Here is a 17,387-nt window from a genome sequence, read left to right on the forward strand (position 1 = left end):
GGGAAGGTGGTGGTGAAGGAGGAAGACGGTGGGGAGGGTGTCGGCGGTGATGGGGTCGACAGTGGGGAGGGGTGGCGGCGGCGGGAGGAGAGGGTGGAAGAGAAAGGGCTAGGGTTTCATGTTATGTTTGGGTTTTAGGGCAAGAAGAGGTTAGAAGAAGTCATCATACATCTGTAGCAAGAAGAAGACGTGCATAAGTTTTTTAATGAAATGTCTTCCAAAAAGAAACACTCTGCTGACCTAAACGTCTGAGCGACACAGACAAAAAATGACAAGAAGAAATTTTGTGAAAAAACAAAAACTTCCTTATGCTTTTATCTCGAGGATAACCAAAAAATCTTTTTAAGAAGGTATAACATTGCCAATTTTAGATCACAGGTTTTTTTTTAACCGAAAATGTACTCTACTACTTTCAATCAATAATGTTAAATTCCCTCTTGCTTATGTTTGAAGTTAAATAAAAACAAATAAATTGATCTAAAAAAGAAAAAGTTGGCTCTTTTATTCCTCATTTTTCTATCGGATCTTTCTTAGTTTCCTTACAAAACTATAAAAAAGATTAAAAAACTATATCCAAAATGAAATTATAAAATTTCTCAAAACCCAAACAAATCATTCAACCAAATAAAAACCGGATCGGATTTGTGGGTTGGCTTATTTTCCCATTGGCTAAATATCACGAGTGCTTCCGGCGTTTTGATGGATTCTCTTCATTCTTTGTCGAATCCAGTTCGAAGATGTTCACTTTTAGAGGTTCGAGTTTCAGCATTCGACTATAACAAGTGTACACATCCACCTATTTCAAACCATTATCACGTGTATTAATAGTAATGAACATAAGTTAAACAAAGAAACAAAATATATAAATTTATTTTCTTTTATATTAGTTTTTTATTACTAAAACTTAAAAGACGTGCACTTTGATTTATTATTATTTTTTTTTGAACTTTTTATGTAAAAACAAATAAATAACAAGAAAAATAATATATTAATTTTGAATTCATTTTAACCCCATGGACATAATGTTTTTATCTAACTAGTTGATGCTTCGTCCGCGTTGCGGGGCGATAACCGAATAATTCTCAATCATTTAAAAAAAGACTACTATAATTTTGGTAGGAAAAAAAAATAAAAACGATGATAAGACCGTAATTTTGGGCTCAGGGCAAAACTATAATTTTTCAGGATTAATGAGCGAATGTTAGGCAACTCCTTGACACGAAAAAAAATTAAATGGAGTCAACCAATTAAAACATAAAAAACCTTTATAGTTTTGCTAAAAAAATTAAAACGATTGGAAAAACGTAATTTTTAACTGATGGTGAAATCATAATTTTAATTCATGGATAAAATCGTAAATTAAATGGACCAATGGGGGAGTGCCAAGGATCTACCGGCATGACTGCAATTTTACACTGGGGCCCAGGAAAACAAACAAAAACGATGGAGAAAATGTAAATATAAGTTGAGGGCAAAATCGTAAGTTGGCTGTGCGAAAAAAAACTAATTGAAACTATAAATTTATACGAGGCAAAATCGTAATTTTGAACCGAGGCAAAATTGAAATTTTTAGATGGGAGCAAAAGTGTGAATTTATTTTTAAATGGGGGGTAAAAACATAATTTTGAACTGATGGCAAAATCGTAATTTTAATGGAAAAAAACTAATGGCAAAAGTGTAAATTGAAACGGGGAAAAATCGTAATTTTGAACCGAGGGTAAAATCGAAATTTTTAGCTGGGAGCAAAAGCGCAAATTTATTTTTAAGTGGGGGTAAAAACATAATTTTATATTGATGGCAAAGTCGTAATTTTAAGGCGGGATAAAATCGTAAATTTATTGGGTCAATAGGTGAGTGCCAGGTAGCTGCCCGGCACTATTGAAGTTGCCGCCCATTTAAACCAATAAGAGGCCACCACTATTGCCGCCCATAAGAATTGTATATGTTGAATAGATTTAAGTATAAAACATTATATATACTACATTTTAGCTGAATAAAATAAGTATTGAAACACCAATTTTTTTTTTCTCCTAACATGGCCCAAACGAGTAATATCGAAATAAAGAAAGACTAGAATACTAATACCTGATAGCATTATATTAGTTTTAAAATTTTCTTTCCAGGTTAGAAGAATACATTAATTTCGGTGTTATTTTAACCATGTTGACAAGATGCTTTCATAGGGAAATGATATATTAAAAAGTGGGTTTCCTAGTCTATGTTGTTACAGGAGAAGATTTATTAAAAAGTGAGTTTCGTCTAAATAGTCTAAGACTATATGTAGCGCTCTAATCTTTGGGCGTTTTACGCTATGTGGCAGCCCAGTCAGTAATGGAATATTATGGGGCGTTTTCTAAAATGTGTGTAGTGGAAATGTGGGCATTGTGGGGCATTATATTAAAAGAGATGTAATAAAACTAAATAAAAAATACCATCAAAAAATCTTTTTGGACAAACAGAATGAAAATCAACGGTGATTGGACAAATAAAAGGAAGCAAGGCGTGGAAAAAAGCACGCCAAAAGCAATTTCTTTGAAAAAAACGCCTCCGCGGGTGGATAAAGGGCGTTGTGGGGGCGTTTTTTAGGGAAAAACGTCCAAAAAAACCCCCACTACGCATGGTCTAAGAAAGATTATGGAGATGACATGTGGTAGTCTTTATTACTACAATGAAATGATATTTTAGTCCTAAAATACAAACTTTCACCCTTTTGTTTTCTGAAAATTACAACATAAAAAAGCTAGTACAAAAAAAATCTAACACAAAAAATCCAGTACAAAAAAATATACCATAAAAAAAAATCTAACAAAAAAAATCTAGACAAAAAAAATGTAACAGAAAAAATCTAGTACAAAAAAATCCAGCACAAAAGGTGTAGTACAAAAACATAGTATAAAAGTTTAGCACAAAAATGCTATACAATATAGAAATACAATCCAATTTTTTGGGTTCTTTTAGTTGTCATAATTTATATAGGAAAATGCTTGATTTTAGGGTGCAATTTTTTTTAATAAGCATGTCTCTTACATGTGAAGAGAAAAGTCATTAAATATGATATTCCAAAAATACCCTTACACCTTTTTTTTTCTTAAAAAATAATATCGTATAAAAAAATTATGAACGTTTAGAAAATGGAGGAAAATATATATGTGACTTGCATGTAGAGAGAGAAAGTCAATGAATATGATATTTCAAAAATACCTTTAAACCTCTTCTTTTCTACATTTTCATCTTAGCCATTGATTTAAAAATAAAAAGTTAAAATATCTTATTATTCTATTTGAGCAAAATAAACTTTTTATTTAATCATATACATGTCCCTGTTTTTATAATTTATATATTCTGCATTCTATATTTATATCTATATCTATATTTATACTATAGAATTAAAAAAAAAAAAAAAACTACACTGGATATTAGCACATGAACTAATTTTATTTTTGGTTTTTTCTGCATCTATCTCTAATATATAGTTATGGATACTTATTCTTTAATTATTCATAATTATTATATCATTAACCAAATAAATTAAATATAAAATTAATTATGAATATTCAAATAAACTTAATTTTATCTACTTAAAAACTTCTATTTAAGTCTCAAAAGAACTGCGGTTCAAATTATGTTCGTTAAAATCTATATATGATAAAAAACCAAATGAATGAACAGTGATTTAGTTATTATAACATAATATTCAACTATCACATTAAAGTTTATTTTTATTTTTTTTAAATATATCTTAATGATTCTATAGTTATGAGAATATGTTATAATTTATTCAGTCTGTGCAATAAAAATATTTTTTTTTATTAATAAGTATATAAAATTCTATTTGATTAATCACGTAATACATGGTATCCAAACCTAGTAATATAATATTTAAAAATAAAACATTATCTATGTACATATTAGCTCAATAAAAATAAATATTGCAAAACAAAAATAGAAAGAAACAAACTTTTATATGTCAATAATGAGACGATATAGAATGGTTTTTTACTAGTAATTCTTATGTAAAAAGGATGTGTATGAAAAACTTTAGGGTTAATAGAAAAACTAAGTGAAGTATAAAATATAAATTCCTTTGTTTTTATTGAAGTCCCTTAGAATTATTTAAAATATAAGAATAGGGCATAAAAAAATATTGTTTATATGTCAGTGTAGCATGTTGACACCTATTATTCCAATATCCTATTTCATTTTTAATATATAGGATGAGAATTAAATACACACATTTACATATTAATTAAATCAAATACATTTCACGATTATGTAACCATAAAACAAAACAAACGTCATCTCTCTTTTCCTCTCCATTATAGTAGTGTTTAGGGCTATTTGTTTACCTTTTAATGGTTCAGACCTTTTACTGATTGTTCGGTTCAGCACTTAATGATTCAGACTATTTGTTTCGCGAGCTGAAGTCTGAGTGGATCATACATTTGCCTCTGAATTGTTAAACATTATACTAAGTCTGAACGGTTAAGACCTCTAATCTAAATTGGTCAGACATTTGCCTCTAAACGGTTAAACTTGATGTTGTCTCTTAATAATTCAGACCTCTTACTGATTCAGCACTTAACCATTCAGAAGTTGTAAAACAACCATAATCATTTCTCTAAATCACATTGTTGTATAAACTATTTTTTGAATCTTATTTAACTTCAGGCTTAACTTAACCCGAAAAACAAACCGATTGAACACCACTCTCATGTGGTCAACTTTATATTTATTTTATTTTTTTTTATAAAATGTTTTCTTAATATGGTCCCAACGAATATATAAAAAAAACACAATAGAAAGACTCACATGATCAAAAAGCTGGTTAACCCAAGACGTCTTCACTTTGATCTCCATTGATTCTCTGGTCAAACCTTGATCCACAGCCATCAATGTTGCCGCCATTGCTATAGTAGATGATCGATGCGCCATTATATTCAAATCTACAACCAAAAAAATTAAACATAACTAAAGTATTCAAACAATTGAATTACCAAAACGATCATTAATAAACTTACCAATTGTTGCTGCACATATAATCTGCGAAATCATCGACACCAAATCTCTCGACGACGACTCGTTACACAAACACGAAACAAAGTAACCGATAAAACGAAACGGAGTAATTGAACACATTCTCCAATCCAATGTGGTTAACACAAGAAGCTCCATTCGCTGAACCGCCTTGTTTGAGAACTCGAATCCTTCGGCCTGTAACAACGATGATAACTGCCAATTCGTACGATCGATCGTCTTTGCCGCCAATGACAAACACGCAACTGCTAGCAGTCGGATCGCCCAAGGCTTATCATCATGCTAATTCAATTCAATCAAAATGTTAGGGTTTCAGTTACAAACTTTTAATAACAAATACGTACGTTATTCTTACAGTGATGTGTGATGGTGAAACTGAAATGAATCGATCGATGAATGTTACGGATAAGTAGGCAGTGTGGAATTTGAATTGAAGAGATGATCGAACATTGAATATCCACTGGATTGCTTCTGATCGGGAGATTAGGATCGAATCATGAACATGCGGTTGATCAATGCGGTTGTGAGCACTCTCTTTATCTAGTAAAACTCGTAGATATTCTTCGTCTTCATTCAATTCATTCAAGTCGTCTTCTTCGTCGTCTGCTGCTGCTAATCCGGTGTCTGTTGTTTCTAGAGAGAGAAACCTAGAGAGAGAGAAGGAAGAGGGAGAAGATGAATCCGCCATTGAACAATGTGTTTGGTTGAATCAAGAAGATGTAACGGAAATTTAGGAGAAATGTAGGCGATGAATACGGCGGGAATTGGTAATATGAGTTGAGTTTGTCGGTGAGGTTAGGGTGGAGATAAGGGAGGAGGTGGCGGCGGAGAAGGTGGTGGTGTGGTGGTGGTGGTTGGTGTTTTGTTTAATATAGTTGGCAGTCAAAGAGAGGTTTGACTAGAAATGAATCTTTTGGTAAAGGACGTCAGGTGGGTGAGTCAGAGTCAGAGAGTGGAGAGGAGGAGGAGGGGTAAGCCATGCGTTGTGGGTTTAATAACTTACTCAGGATATGAGATGAGATGGGTATAAAAATAGATTGGTTTTATTTGTTTTTTAGAATTAGAAATTGTATAAAAATATAAGGCTATGTGTTATGTGTTATACTTGTGTCTGTCTGGTCTTTGATACCTGACTCTTACTTTAGAGTCACATGATTCATATTACCATCTCATTATATCCCTCGTCTTCGTTACATAATCTATGTTATACTCATCTTTCATTATTCACTCTTCAGTTGTATATTTAAAATTAAATATTGATAGAGAGAGAGAGATAGACTGAAACAAAGGAGAGAGACATAGAGAAGAAAAGATTACAGTGAGCCGGGAACCTGCTCACCCTAGAATATCGTGAGACCAGGGGCGGTGCATTGTTCCTCGGTCCCTCGTCCCGCCACCTTAGCACCCCAAGGGTGATCCCTAAGATGTATAAGCAATTAAGCGTGTACACATAATGTGTTGTTCGTAAATTTATGTTTTTAATGATATTTTTGTGGAATGTATACCTATGCACCAACTTCGATCAAATGAACTAATATATTGCCAACTCATTAATGTATATTTTAGTATTTTAGTCGTGACAGTTTTGTGAAATATGTGTAATGAAACAGGAATGGGACTTCGACGGAAGGGTAAATGCGTCCAATTCTTAAATTTAAAGGCGTTCGACATTTAACGTTTTCCTGGAAACACGCACAAATCAATTATGATAGCATACAATTACGTCAAAAAGGAGTTACTAATTTTAATTAAAACTTGTATCGATAGCATTCACGTCACCTCCACCATTTTCTCTCATATAATTTAACTAAAAAATAAACTTTTTAGAATTTTTCTCTCATCTTAAAAACCCCCTCACATCTCATCCATCATTTATATATTTATCTTACTCACAAACACTTATTTTATTATATTTCTTGTTTTTGTGGATGAATAGTAACTTTATATATGAAAAGATATTAAAGCAAATTTTCAAAATATACAGGTGAGTTAGATAAATGATGGATCAGATGTGGTGAGTTTTCAGTTTATCTTTTTATAAAATTTTAAAGATAAAAAAAGGGTTGATGGTTGTGATGCGAATGCTTTGAGACCATTTGTTAATATACACATCTTTTATATTTCATAACTAGATTAAAACCATGTGTATTACACAGATTTAATAAATGTAATTTTATATATTAAATAACAAAAAGTTATATCTTTATGAACCCCGTATATTATACGGATTAAATAAATGTAATTTTATATATCAAATAATAAAAAGGGTTATATCTTTAAAAATCATGTGTATTACATAGATTAAATAAATGTAATTTTGTATACTAAATACTAAAAACGTCGTATCTTTAAAAAACTCGTGTATAATCGGGTTGAATAAATCTACCAAATAATAAAAAATTGCATCCTTAAAAATCTTTTATATTACACGTGTTGAATAAAACTAAAAAAAGAGTTATATCTTTAAAAACCATGTGTATTACACAGATTAAATAAATGTAATTTTCTATATCAAATACTAAAAACGCTGTATCTTTAAAAAAACTCGTGTATAGTCGGGTTGAAAAATCTACCAAATAATAAAAAAATTATATCATTAAAACTCCCGTGTATTACACGTGTTGAATAAATCTAATTTTACATAGCAATGATAAAAAAAAGTTATATCTTTAAAAACTTCGTGTATTACACGAGTTATATACATGTAACTTTGTATAGTAAATAATAAAAAAATTATATTTTTAAAAACCCTGTGTTTTACACGAGTTGAATAAATATAATTTTGTATACCAAATAATAAAAAAAGTTATATATTTAATAAATTAGGATAACATTTAATATTAATTTATTATTTATATATTATAATAAATAAGTAGGAAAGAGAGGTATTTGTTTTAAAAATATAATAAATTAACAATTTAGATTTGAGGATAATATTTTATTAATGTATGATCAGATTTAATATTAATTTATTATTTATTTATTAGTTAATATAAGATAAGTATAGATTTGAGAATACCTTCAATGCATGACACGTGTCCAAAAGTTGGTTTCTTTTATTATAGTAGATAGATTATGTATCATCTCAGCAGCATCATGCACAATCATCATCTATCTTTCAACCATTAAAATACTTATGGGAAAATATCCATTTTAGCCATTGACCAGTCAAAATATCCAAAATGGCCAATTGTAGCGGCTCAACGAGCCGTTTCAATCTCGTGTAAAGGCTTGAAAAAATCCTCTTACGTCAACCAACCCATGATTGTCATGTATCCGACAGCCGTCATTCGGTTGAAGGTTCTCAGTTGAGTACTTTCAACACGGCTCAAGCCTTTTCAGATTAGTCTTTGGCTTGGCTTAAGATCTTTCAGTGTAGCGGCTTGACTTAAGGATCTTAGATTTAATATAACTTTTTTTAGAGTAAAATACAAAACTCGTCCTTTATGTATGTATGTTATTGCAAAGTATGTCCTTTGTCTTTAATAAATACAGAAAACATACTTAATGTTTACAAACCCTACCATGCTATATCATTTACCCCAAACTCTGTTTATTTTTTCAGTTAACTAATGTCACGTGTGACTCATTTGAGGGCATTAAAGTCATTTAACATACTCACTTTGTCTTCCTTATATTAAAACTCTAATCCACCAATTTAACATACCAAACTCAACCCCTGCAGAGCAATTCAGAAAACTTTTCACCAAGCAAGTTCTTCTTCTGCTCTTCTTCCACCGATTGTGTGGTGGTGCCGCTGCTGCTGCTGCTGCCAACCCATCCTTCATCCTCGTTCTCCCAGTGAATTCGGGTACCAACATCTGGAGGAGGCCTCTGCCTACCACTTTCTCCTCCTGCACTAAAAAGATTGGAACACACAGAAATGGCATAACTACAGAGATCCATCATATCATACAGACGCCAAGGATCATCGGGTTTAATCTGGGACGGCAAACTCTTATCCGAAAAACTCAAACATTTTCCCGACAGTAAATGGTCATCATCGGCAAAAAACGATCACGTTCGAAGAACACGGCAATCGGATCCATCAACACCGTTCGCCGGAGTCGATGCAGCAATGGCAGAGAACAAGCAACAGAGCTAGTCGTCTCCTAGGTTCCGGTTTCGGAGTCGACCCAGCAACGTCGTTATGTGTGGCTGGTGATCGGATAAGTGATTTATAGAATTGCTTTTGATTGTTTTGTTGTGTGAATTGAATTGGAGAATAATGAGGTGTGATCTTGTAAAAGAGTTTGGTATGTTAAATTGGAGGATTAGGGTTTTAAGAGAGGGGAAGATAAATTGGGTAGGTTAAATAACTTTAATGCCTTCAAGTGGGTCTCACATGACATGACTTAACTGAAAAAATAAACAGAGTTTGGGGTAAAGGATACAACATGTTAGGGTTTGTAAACGTTAAGTATGTTTTCTGTATTTATTAAAGACAAATGACACACTTTGCAATAACATACATACATAAAGGACGATTTTTTGTAATTTACTCTTTTTTTATAATTTGACATACAAAATTAGATTTATTCAACCCGTGTAATACACGTTGTTTTTTAAAGATATAACTTTTTATTATTACGATACAAAATTACATTTATTCAACTCGTGTAATACATTGAGTTATTAAATATATAATTTTTTATTATTTGGTATATAAAATTAGCCTTATTCAACTTATACAATACACGAGTTTTTTAAAGATGTTACTTTTTTTATTATTTAGTATACAAAATTACATTTATTTAACCCGTGTAATACACAGAGTTTTTAAAGGTATAACTTTTTTAATTATTTGGTATATACAATTACATTTATTCAACTCGTACAATACACGAGATTCTTAAATACATAACTTTTTATTATTTGATATATAAAATTATATTTATTCAACTCATGTAATAAACAAGGTTTTTAAAGTTATATTGTTTTATTATTTAGTATGAGCATTACATTTATTTAACCCGTGTAATACACGGGGTTCTAACCTATTAATTTATATAGCAACATTGTTAATCCTTTTTCAGAACGGTGGAAATTATAACTGAATTATTATTATTATTATACTTATTATAATATAACTAAAATATTGAAATTATACATAAAAAATGTTATTGTACCTTGTTCTAATTATAAGTGAACTATTATTATTATACTTAGTCAAGGAAAAATCTTAAAAAAAGCCAAGACGCTACACTGAAAGATCTTAAGCCAAACCAAAGAAAGACTAATCTGAAAAGGTTTGAGCCGTGTTGAAAGTACCTAGCTGAGAACCTTCGACCGACTAAGAACCTTCAACCGAATGACGTCTGTCGGACACATGGCAATCATGGATTGATTGACTTGAAAGGAATTTTTCAAGCCTTTACACGAGGTTGAAACGACTCGTTGAGCCGCTACAATTGTCTTTTTTAGATATTTTGATTTCAATGAGTATAATGAAGATTTTCCCAATACTTATCCTTCATCTTTTATCATTAAACTTATCCTTTTAGTTTTTTTAATACAGTTAATAATTATCACTAAACTACTTATTTTTAATTAAATGTATTATATAAAATATAACACTACTTATACATTTATTAAAGGTAATAAAGCTAACATAGAGTTAAACACCACTCCAAAAAAATATTTTTTTAGTGAGAGGTTATATATATATATAGGGTAAGGTTTATTTGAGAACCACCCTTATTGCGAGAATCGCGAGAATCAATGTGAACAAAAAATAAAATCTAAAAAAAATCAAAAAAACACTAAAAATTTTTTTTTAATATTTTTTAACAAAAACTCGCTATATTTAGTTACCAAAAAAAAAACTTTTTTTTAGTAACAATTATCTATGCACATGTGCATATGTATCATTACTTCGACAAATTCCGTAATACGTTCTCAGTAATAGACAATTGCACTTTAAATTATAATACCATCCGTAATACACTACTTTTTACATTACCAATATTCAAAATACACATGTGCATCATTAGGTATAACCATGATATAACATGTTTTAGTACAAAAAATTTGTGATTTTGAATGGAGAATTAGGCCCATATACATGTTTTTTGGTTAGTTATATTTAGTGGTTGATGGTTTGGCTATAGTTGTTACTTTATGATGTAATATGATGATTGGATGGTATAAATGGTGTTGATATACATGTAATAAAGTGAAAATATTGGTAATGGTGTTGTATTATGGATGGCAGGAGGTAATGATATTGTATTATGGATGGTAGGAGGTAATGGTAGTGTATTATGGATGGTATGATAGATGAAAGGGAAAGTGTATTCAAAGTAGTGTACCAAAACACATTATTTCATGTTGATACATATAGATACATATGTGCATTTCTAATATTGGTAATGTAAAAAGTAGTGTATTACATATGGTAGTGTAAATGAAAGTGCAATTGTCTAATATTTGTAATGAATTACGGAATTTGTCAAAGACATGACAAAAATGCCAATGTGCATGTTTGTGTATTGTGGATGAAATAATAGATAAAAGAAAAAGTAGTGTACCAACACACCTTATTTCATATTGATACATAAGATGCACATTTGCATTTCTAATATATTGTTAACGTAAAAAGTAGTGTATTACACGTGGTAGTGTAAATGAAAATGCAATTGTCTAATATTTGTAATGAATTACGGAATTTGTCAAAGAAATGATACAAATGCACATGTGCATGGAAAACTGTGATTCGATTTTTTTTTTTGAATTTTTTTTATTATAAACGAAATATAGCGATTTCCAAAAAAAAAGTAAAAAAAATTAGGTGTTTTTTTAGATTTTTAGGTATTACTGTTTGTGTTCACACTGGTTCTCGCGGTTCTCGCAATAAAAGGTGGTTTTTAACGGATCCTTCTCATATATATATAGGGAGGGGCTCATGCGAGAACTTCATTTATTGTGAGAACCGCGAGAACCAATGTGAATACAACCTAAAATAACTAAAAAAAAACCTAACCCCACCCCCCCCCAAAAAAAAAAACCTAACCCCCCCCCCCAAAAAAAAAAAAAAAAAACCTAACCCCCCTCCCCCCTCAAAGCTAAATGCTAAAAACTAAAACCCCCAAAAAACCTAAAAAAACTAACCCCCCCCCACCACCAAAAAAAAACCTAAACCCCCCTCCCTCACCCCCCAAAACCTAAACCCCCTCCACCCCCCCCCCCCCCCCCCCAAGCTAAAATGTTAAAAACTAAACCCCCGAAAAACTTAAAAAAATCTAAAAAAACCAAAAAAAAAATCTAAATTTTTTTTTTAGTATTTTTATGCTCAAATCGCTACTTTTAGTGGCCAAAAAAAATTTTTTTTTTTTTAAAAAAATTAATTTTTTTTTGCTTCGAAAAGTAGCGATTTTTATATAAAAAATATTTTAAAAAAAATTTTGTGTGATTTTTAGCTATTTTTAGGCATTTTTGGTTGTGTTCACATTGATTTTCGCGGTTCTCGCAATAAGAGGTGGTTCTCGCATGATCTTCTCCCCATATATATATAGTACAGTTCTTGCGAGAACCGCGAGAACCAATGTAAACACAACCTAAAATAGCTAAAAAAACTAAAAAAACTAACCCCCAACCCCCCCCCCAAAAAAAAGCTAAAATGTTAAAAACTAAACCCCCAAAAAAATCTAAAAAAATCAAAAAAACACATAAATTTTTTTTAAAATTATTTTTACATTAAAATCGCTACTTTTAGTAGCCAAAAAAAATTTAAAAAAAAAATTGGCTACTAAAAGTAGCGAATTTTTTATAAAAAATGTTAAAAAAAAAAATTTGTGTGTTTTTTAGCTATTTTTTGTTGTGTTCACATTGGTTCTCGCGGTTCTCGCAATAAAGAGTGGTTTCTAACGGATCCTTCTCTCTCTCTATATATATATATACTATTAAATTTTATTATAAATAGAATATAAAGTTTTAAGTTTTTTTATGTGTGTTAGGGTACAATGATATTTTTAAATGCAATATTAAAAAATAAATATGAATATTTATATTGTTTTTGTTAAATTTTAATATAATAATATAATATAGTTACAGATTATTACAGCAAAGTTTGACTTGTCTGAGGTCAAACAAAGAACATTTTTGTGACAACTCGAAATCTAGAACCTTTCGTTGTAACTTGCTTGTATGTTATGTGATTAGTTGGCCGATTGAACTTAATGATAAACGTGAACCTTTTTACATGATATGTGCTTGTTATGTGTGCATTGTATATATTTATATGTATTATAAGTGAACCGAGAACCCGACACGAAACAACAAGGAACCCGACTCGAGACCATGAGGTCTCGAGTGAATAGTAATCGGTTTTGGGCCTTGGGCCGAGAACCTTTGGCCGGTTGGGCCTTTGGGCCGTGAACCCCACTCGAAACCCACTAAGGGTGCACCATTTGGAACTTGACTATAAATACACCACCCCTAGTTACTTGTTACCACTTTGTTGAACATTAGAACACACACACACTTCTATCTTCTCTCCCACTAGAACTCTAGCACACAAACACATCTCCAAGACTCTCGGATCCACTCGGTTGACACAAGAAACTCTCGGATTTGGACTTTGGATCGGCACACACACACACATCACCAACCGGTTAGTATTTTTATGGTTAATTTTTGTTGTGTTTGTGCTTGAATGGATGTATGCATAAGATGATGTCTATAGTTAGAGATTACATGATGTTCTTGATGTTTATGATGATTCTAATATGCACCATGTTGATAACCGGTTAACATATATTATATGGCAAGATGTGATATGTTGTGTCTAAATGAAGTTTGAACCACTTATGTTGATGAACATGAAATCGGGTTACATATGTCATGAAATCGGACTTGTATGAAAACCGGGTTATGTGTTATGCTTAGTGTTTTGATGCTTGTTCATAGTGTTGATTGAATAAGTGGTTAAAATGTTATGAACTTGATGAAGATGGGTTTGAATATTTGAAGAACACTTTGAATGATAGTTGAAGATTGAAAACCCTTGTGATTTTGATCCACATTTGACTAATAGCCTGATTAGGAAATATGTTAGTGAAATTCTATTGGTCATTTCCGGATTTGGGCCTGATTATATTGTACTATTTGGCTGATTACACCTGCATCAACACGTGAACGTGAAAATGACAGCTTACCGACTCGCAATCACCCGTTGCGACTCGCAACCACAGCGTGATGACTCGAGACCACGCGGTTGCGACTCGCAACCATATCAGGACAAGCCGAAACCACAGGTTACGAGTCCGGTTGCGACTCGAGACCTTAGCATGATGAACCGAGACTACGGTTGCGACACCGGTTGCGACTCGCAACCATCCATGATCAGTATACAGCATGACTCGAGACCATGCTTGCGAGTCCGGTTGCGACTCGAGACCACACTTTTGGGCCTTAGTTAATGGGCCAGACTGATGGGCTTCTGTGTTAACTGCTTTTACGTGTTTGGGCCTAAGTAGTTGGGCTGAACTTGTGAACCGTATGTGCTACTGTTGACTGTTAACTATTACTGCTAAACGTGCTTGTCAAACGTGTTGAACATTTGTGCACTACTTGGTTCGAATCTGATTATACGTGATATCCGTGTTAGGACGTTATTGACTACTTGCGACTTGATTGACTTTCTGTGTTTGACTGCCGAGCAAACCAAGGTGAGTTCACACCCTTACAAAGCATGGGATTCCCTGGGTTGGGAACGGGGTTAAGGAACGTGGATTCCTCGTCTACCTTGGGTAGGACGTCAGTGGTTCAGGAATGTAATTCCTCGTCCGGATGGACGGATAAACGTACTAGACTAAAACTCTATCACGAAGTCCCTCCTTTTTGTATCGACTAATCGCCGGGCCAATGGCGAGCGGGTCATTAGTTAGATAGCGCTATTTAGGTCTGACAAGCCTCACACCGTGCCGCAGAGGACGGGCGTGAACTAATGGATCTGTGGCACGTCAATGATGATAGACATTGATGTTTTCAGGGCACATAAACATGACTACAGTCAGCAATCGATACGGTAACGAGTCTAGTATACACATGGGGTAGCCCCCACGGCTGGAGAGCCAGATGATACACATGGGGTAGCCCCCACGGCCGAAATGCCTGATAACTACATGGGGTAGCCCCCACGGCCGGAGTGCCGGAGTAACTGGGAACGAACTTGTCACGTTTTTAAACTATGGGGTAACCCCCACGGCAGGATGCCAGATAAAGTAAACTGTTTTCGAAACAACTAAAACGAACGCCCACCCGTGAACTCACTCAACTAGTTGTTGACTCGTTACTACATGCTTTGCAGGACCATAGGTACTCAGTGGGAGCTTGCATGGAGGAGGATCGTTGTGGGACAGGAATTGCTACAAGACTATGTTTAACTTGAAATTTTTGGAACTTATGTTATAACTTTAAACTTATGCTTCCGCTTGCAACCTAAACTTATATGTTTTGAAACACCAATCGTGATGGTTAAACTTTTATAACTAGTTACCTGCTTGTTCAGTATGATTGGTGGCTGGATCCTGGTCAGTCACGCCTCCATGCGGTAGTACTCCGCAGGTGGGATTTTTGGGGGTGTGACAGATTGGTATCAGAGCCATTGGTTATAGTGAACTTGGTTTTAATAAAGGAGAAACGATTTTGTTAAAACCAGACTATAACCGGTTTAGTGCTCAACGGTCCACAACGACACTTCGCTCCTCATGCAAGGCTCGACGTTCTAGGTAATATGATGTATGTATATTGCCTACTTGTTAGTTGCGTAGTACATTGCTCATGGTATGCTTGATTAGTATAGCTACTGTTGTTTGAACACGTGCGTGCTTACTCTGTCTTACTATCGTGCTTTCGCGAACTTCTCTCACACGTATTGCTTTTATTATGAAGAAACATGTCTGGACGCGTTAACATGACACAAGCCCAGTTGACGGCTTTGATCAACGAGCGAGTTGCCGCAGCGCTCGCAGCTGCACACGCAGGAGGTATATCCTGCAGCCCGAAATTGTTCTAGGATCATTTGGATCCTACTCTCGTGAACCAACCTTTGTGTTAAACTCTGTCTTTTCTTTCACCTACCTTAGGTCAGTATGCTCAGGCACCGGTGTGCACTTTTAAGACCTTTATGGACTGTCGACCCACGACTTTTAGCGGCACTGAAGGAGCAGTAGGTCTCCTACACTGGTTTGAGAAACTGGAGTCCGTGTTCGAAATGTGTGAATGCCCTGAAGCGCGCAGGGTAAAGTATGCTACTGGTACTCTCGAGGGTTTGGCTCTCACGTGGTGGAATGCTCAAGTGCAAATGTTGGGGTTGGTTGCTGCCAACGCCACCCCATGGGAAAACTTCAAGGAAATGATCAGGGAGGAATACTGCAGTCGTGACGACATTCACAAACTGGAAGATGAGTTCTACAATCTTAAGATGTCGGGGTCGGAAATTGAGGCATACACTAAGAGATCGCATGAGCTAGCCTTGTTGTGTCCTACTATGGTGGATCCTCCGTATAAGCGAATTGAACTCTATCTCAAGGGCTTGGTGCCAGAGATCCAAAGTCATGTGACTTCAGCGAGGTTGACTACTATCCAGCAGGTTGTACAGTTGGCTCACCGTCTCACTGACCAAGCGGTGGAGCAGAACAAGTTACCGAAGCGTATAGGTGCTGCAACTACTTCTGGTGCTTCTAGTGGGGATAAACGAAAATGGGATGGAACTTCAAGCAGGGGTTCAACTTCAGTGCAAACTCAGTCTCAGCAGAGAAAGACGGATGATCACAAGAGCCCCGGTCAGCAGTCATCTAGTGGTCAAAGTCATGGTGGATACAAGGGGAATCACCCCAAGTGCAATCGTTGCAGCCTACACCACAGTGGGCCATGCACCAGGGGCAACTGTCATCGATGCAACAAGCCTGGTCATGTTGCAAAGGATTGCAGGAGCGCATACCCCGCCAATCAGAATCGTCAGCAACCTCAGCAGAATCAGCGACAGCAGCAGGGTAACAACAAAGGGTGCTTTCAGTGTGGAGCTGAAGGCCACTTCAAGAAGGATTGTCCCCAACTGAATCAGAACAACAACAACAATCAGGGGAATGGTAACAATGGGAACAACAACAACAATGGTGCTAGGGGGCGTGTGTTCGTGATTGGTCAAGGTGAAGCAAGGAATGATCCCAACGTGGTGACGGGTAAGTTCCTTCTCGACGACTTTTATGTTACAGTCTTATTTGATTCGGGTGCCGATACTAGCTATGTGTCACTAGAAGTTAGTAAGATGCTTAAGCGTATTCCTACACCCCTGAGCGACAAGCACACTGTCGAGCTAGCTAATGGTAAGAGTTTGGAGGCCTCACACG

At 34.2% G+C, this 17,387-nt stretch overlaps 1 protein-coding gene across 1 annotated transcript; it reads right to left on the minus strand.

Moving 5' to 3' along the window:
* Positions 1-568: 568 nt before the first annotated feature.
* On the minus strand, positions 569-6,037 carry LOC110941404 (cyclin-D5-1). Its single transcript, XM_022183038.2, has 4 exons — positions 5,390-6,037; positions 5,019-5,316; positions 4,810-4,943; positions 569-796 (listed from the first exon to the last, which is right to left on the minus strand). Exons 1-4 carry the CDS (start codon positions 5,720-5,722, stop codon positions 677-679), a joined length of 885 nt encoding a protein of 294 aa, XP_022038730.1. The 5' UTR covers positions 5,723-6,037; the 3' UTR covers positions 569-676.
* Between the last annotated feature and the right edge of the window lie 11,350 nt (positions 6,038-17,387).

Source organism: Helianthus annuus, chromosome 5 (genome assembly GCF_002127325.2).
Source record: "Helianthus annuus cultivar XRQ/B chromosome 5, HanXRQr2.0-SUNRISE, whole genome shotgun sequence".
Classification (NCBI taxonomy): Eukaryota; Viridiplantae; Streptophyta; class Magnoliopsida; order Asterales; family Asteraceae; genus Helianthus; species Helianthus annuus.

Bases quoted from the DNA above. Each gene is read 5' to 3' on its own strand.
- LOC110941404 (XM_022183038.2), bottom strand. From the start codon at position 5,722: ATGGCGGATTCATCTTCTCCCTCTTCCTTCTCTCTCTCTAGGTTTCTC. The intron at 5,317-5,389 runs GTAAGAATAACG...GAATTGAATTAG, and splicing joins TTTCACCATCACACATCACT to CATGATGATAAGCCTTGGGC. The intron at 4,944-5,018 runs GTAAGTTTATTA...TTTTGGTTGTAG, and splicing joins TATATGTGCAGCAACAATTG to ATTTGAATATAATGGCGCAT.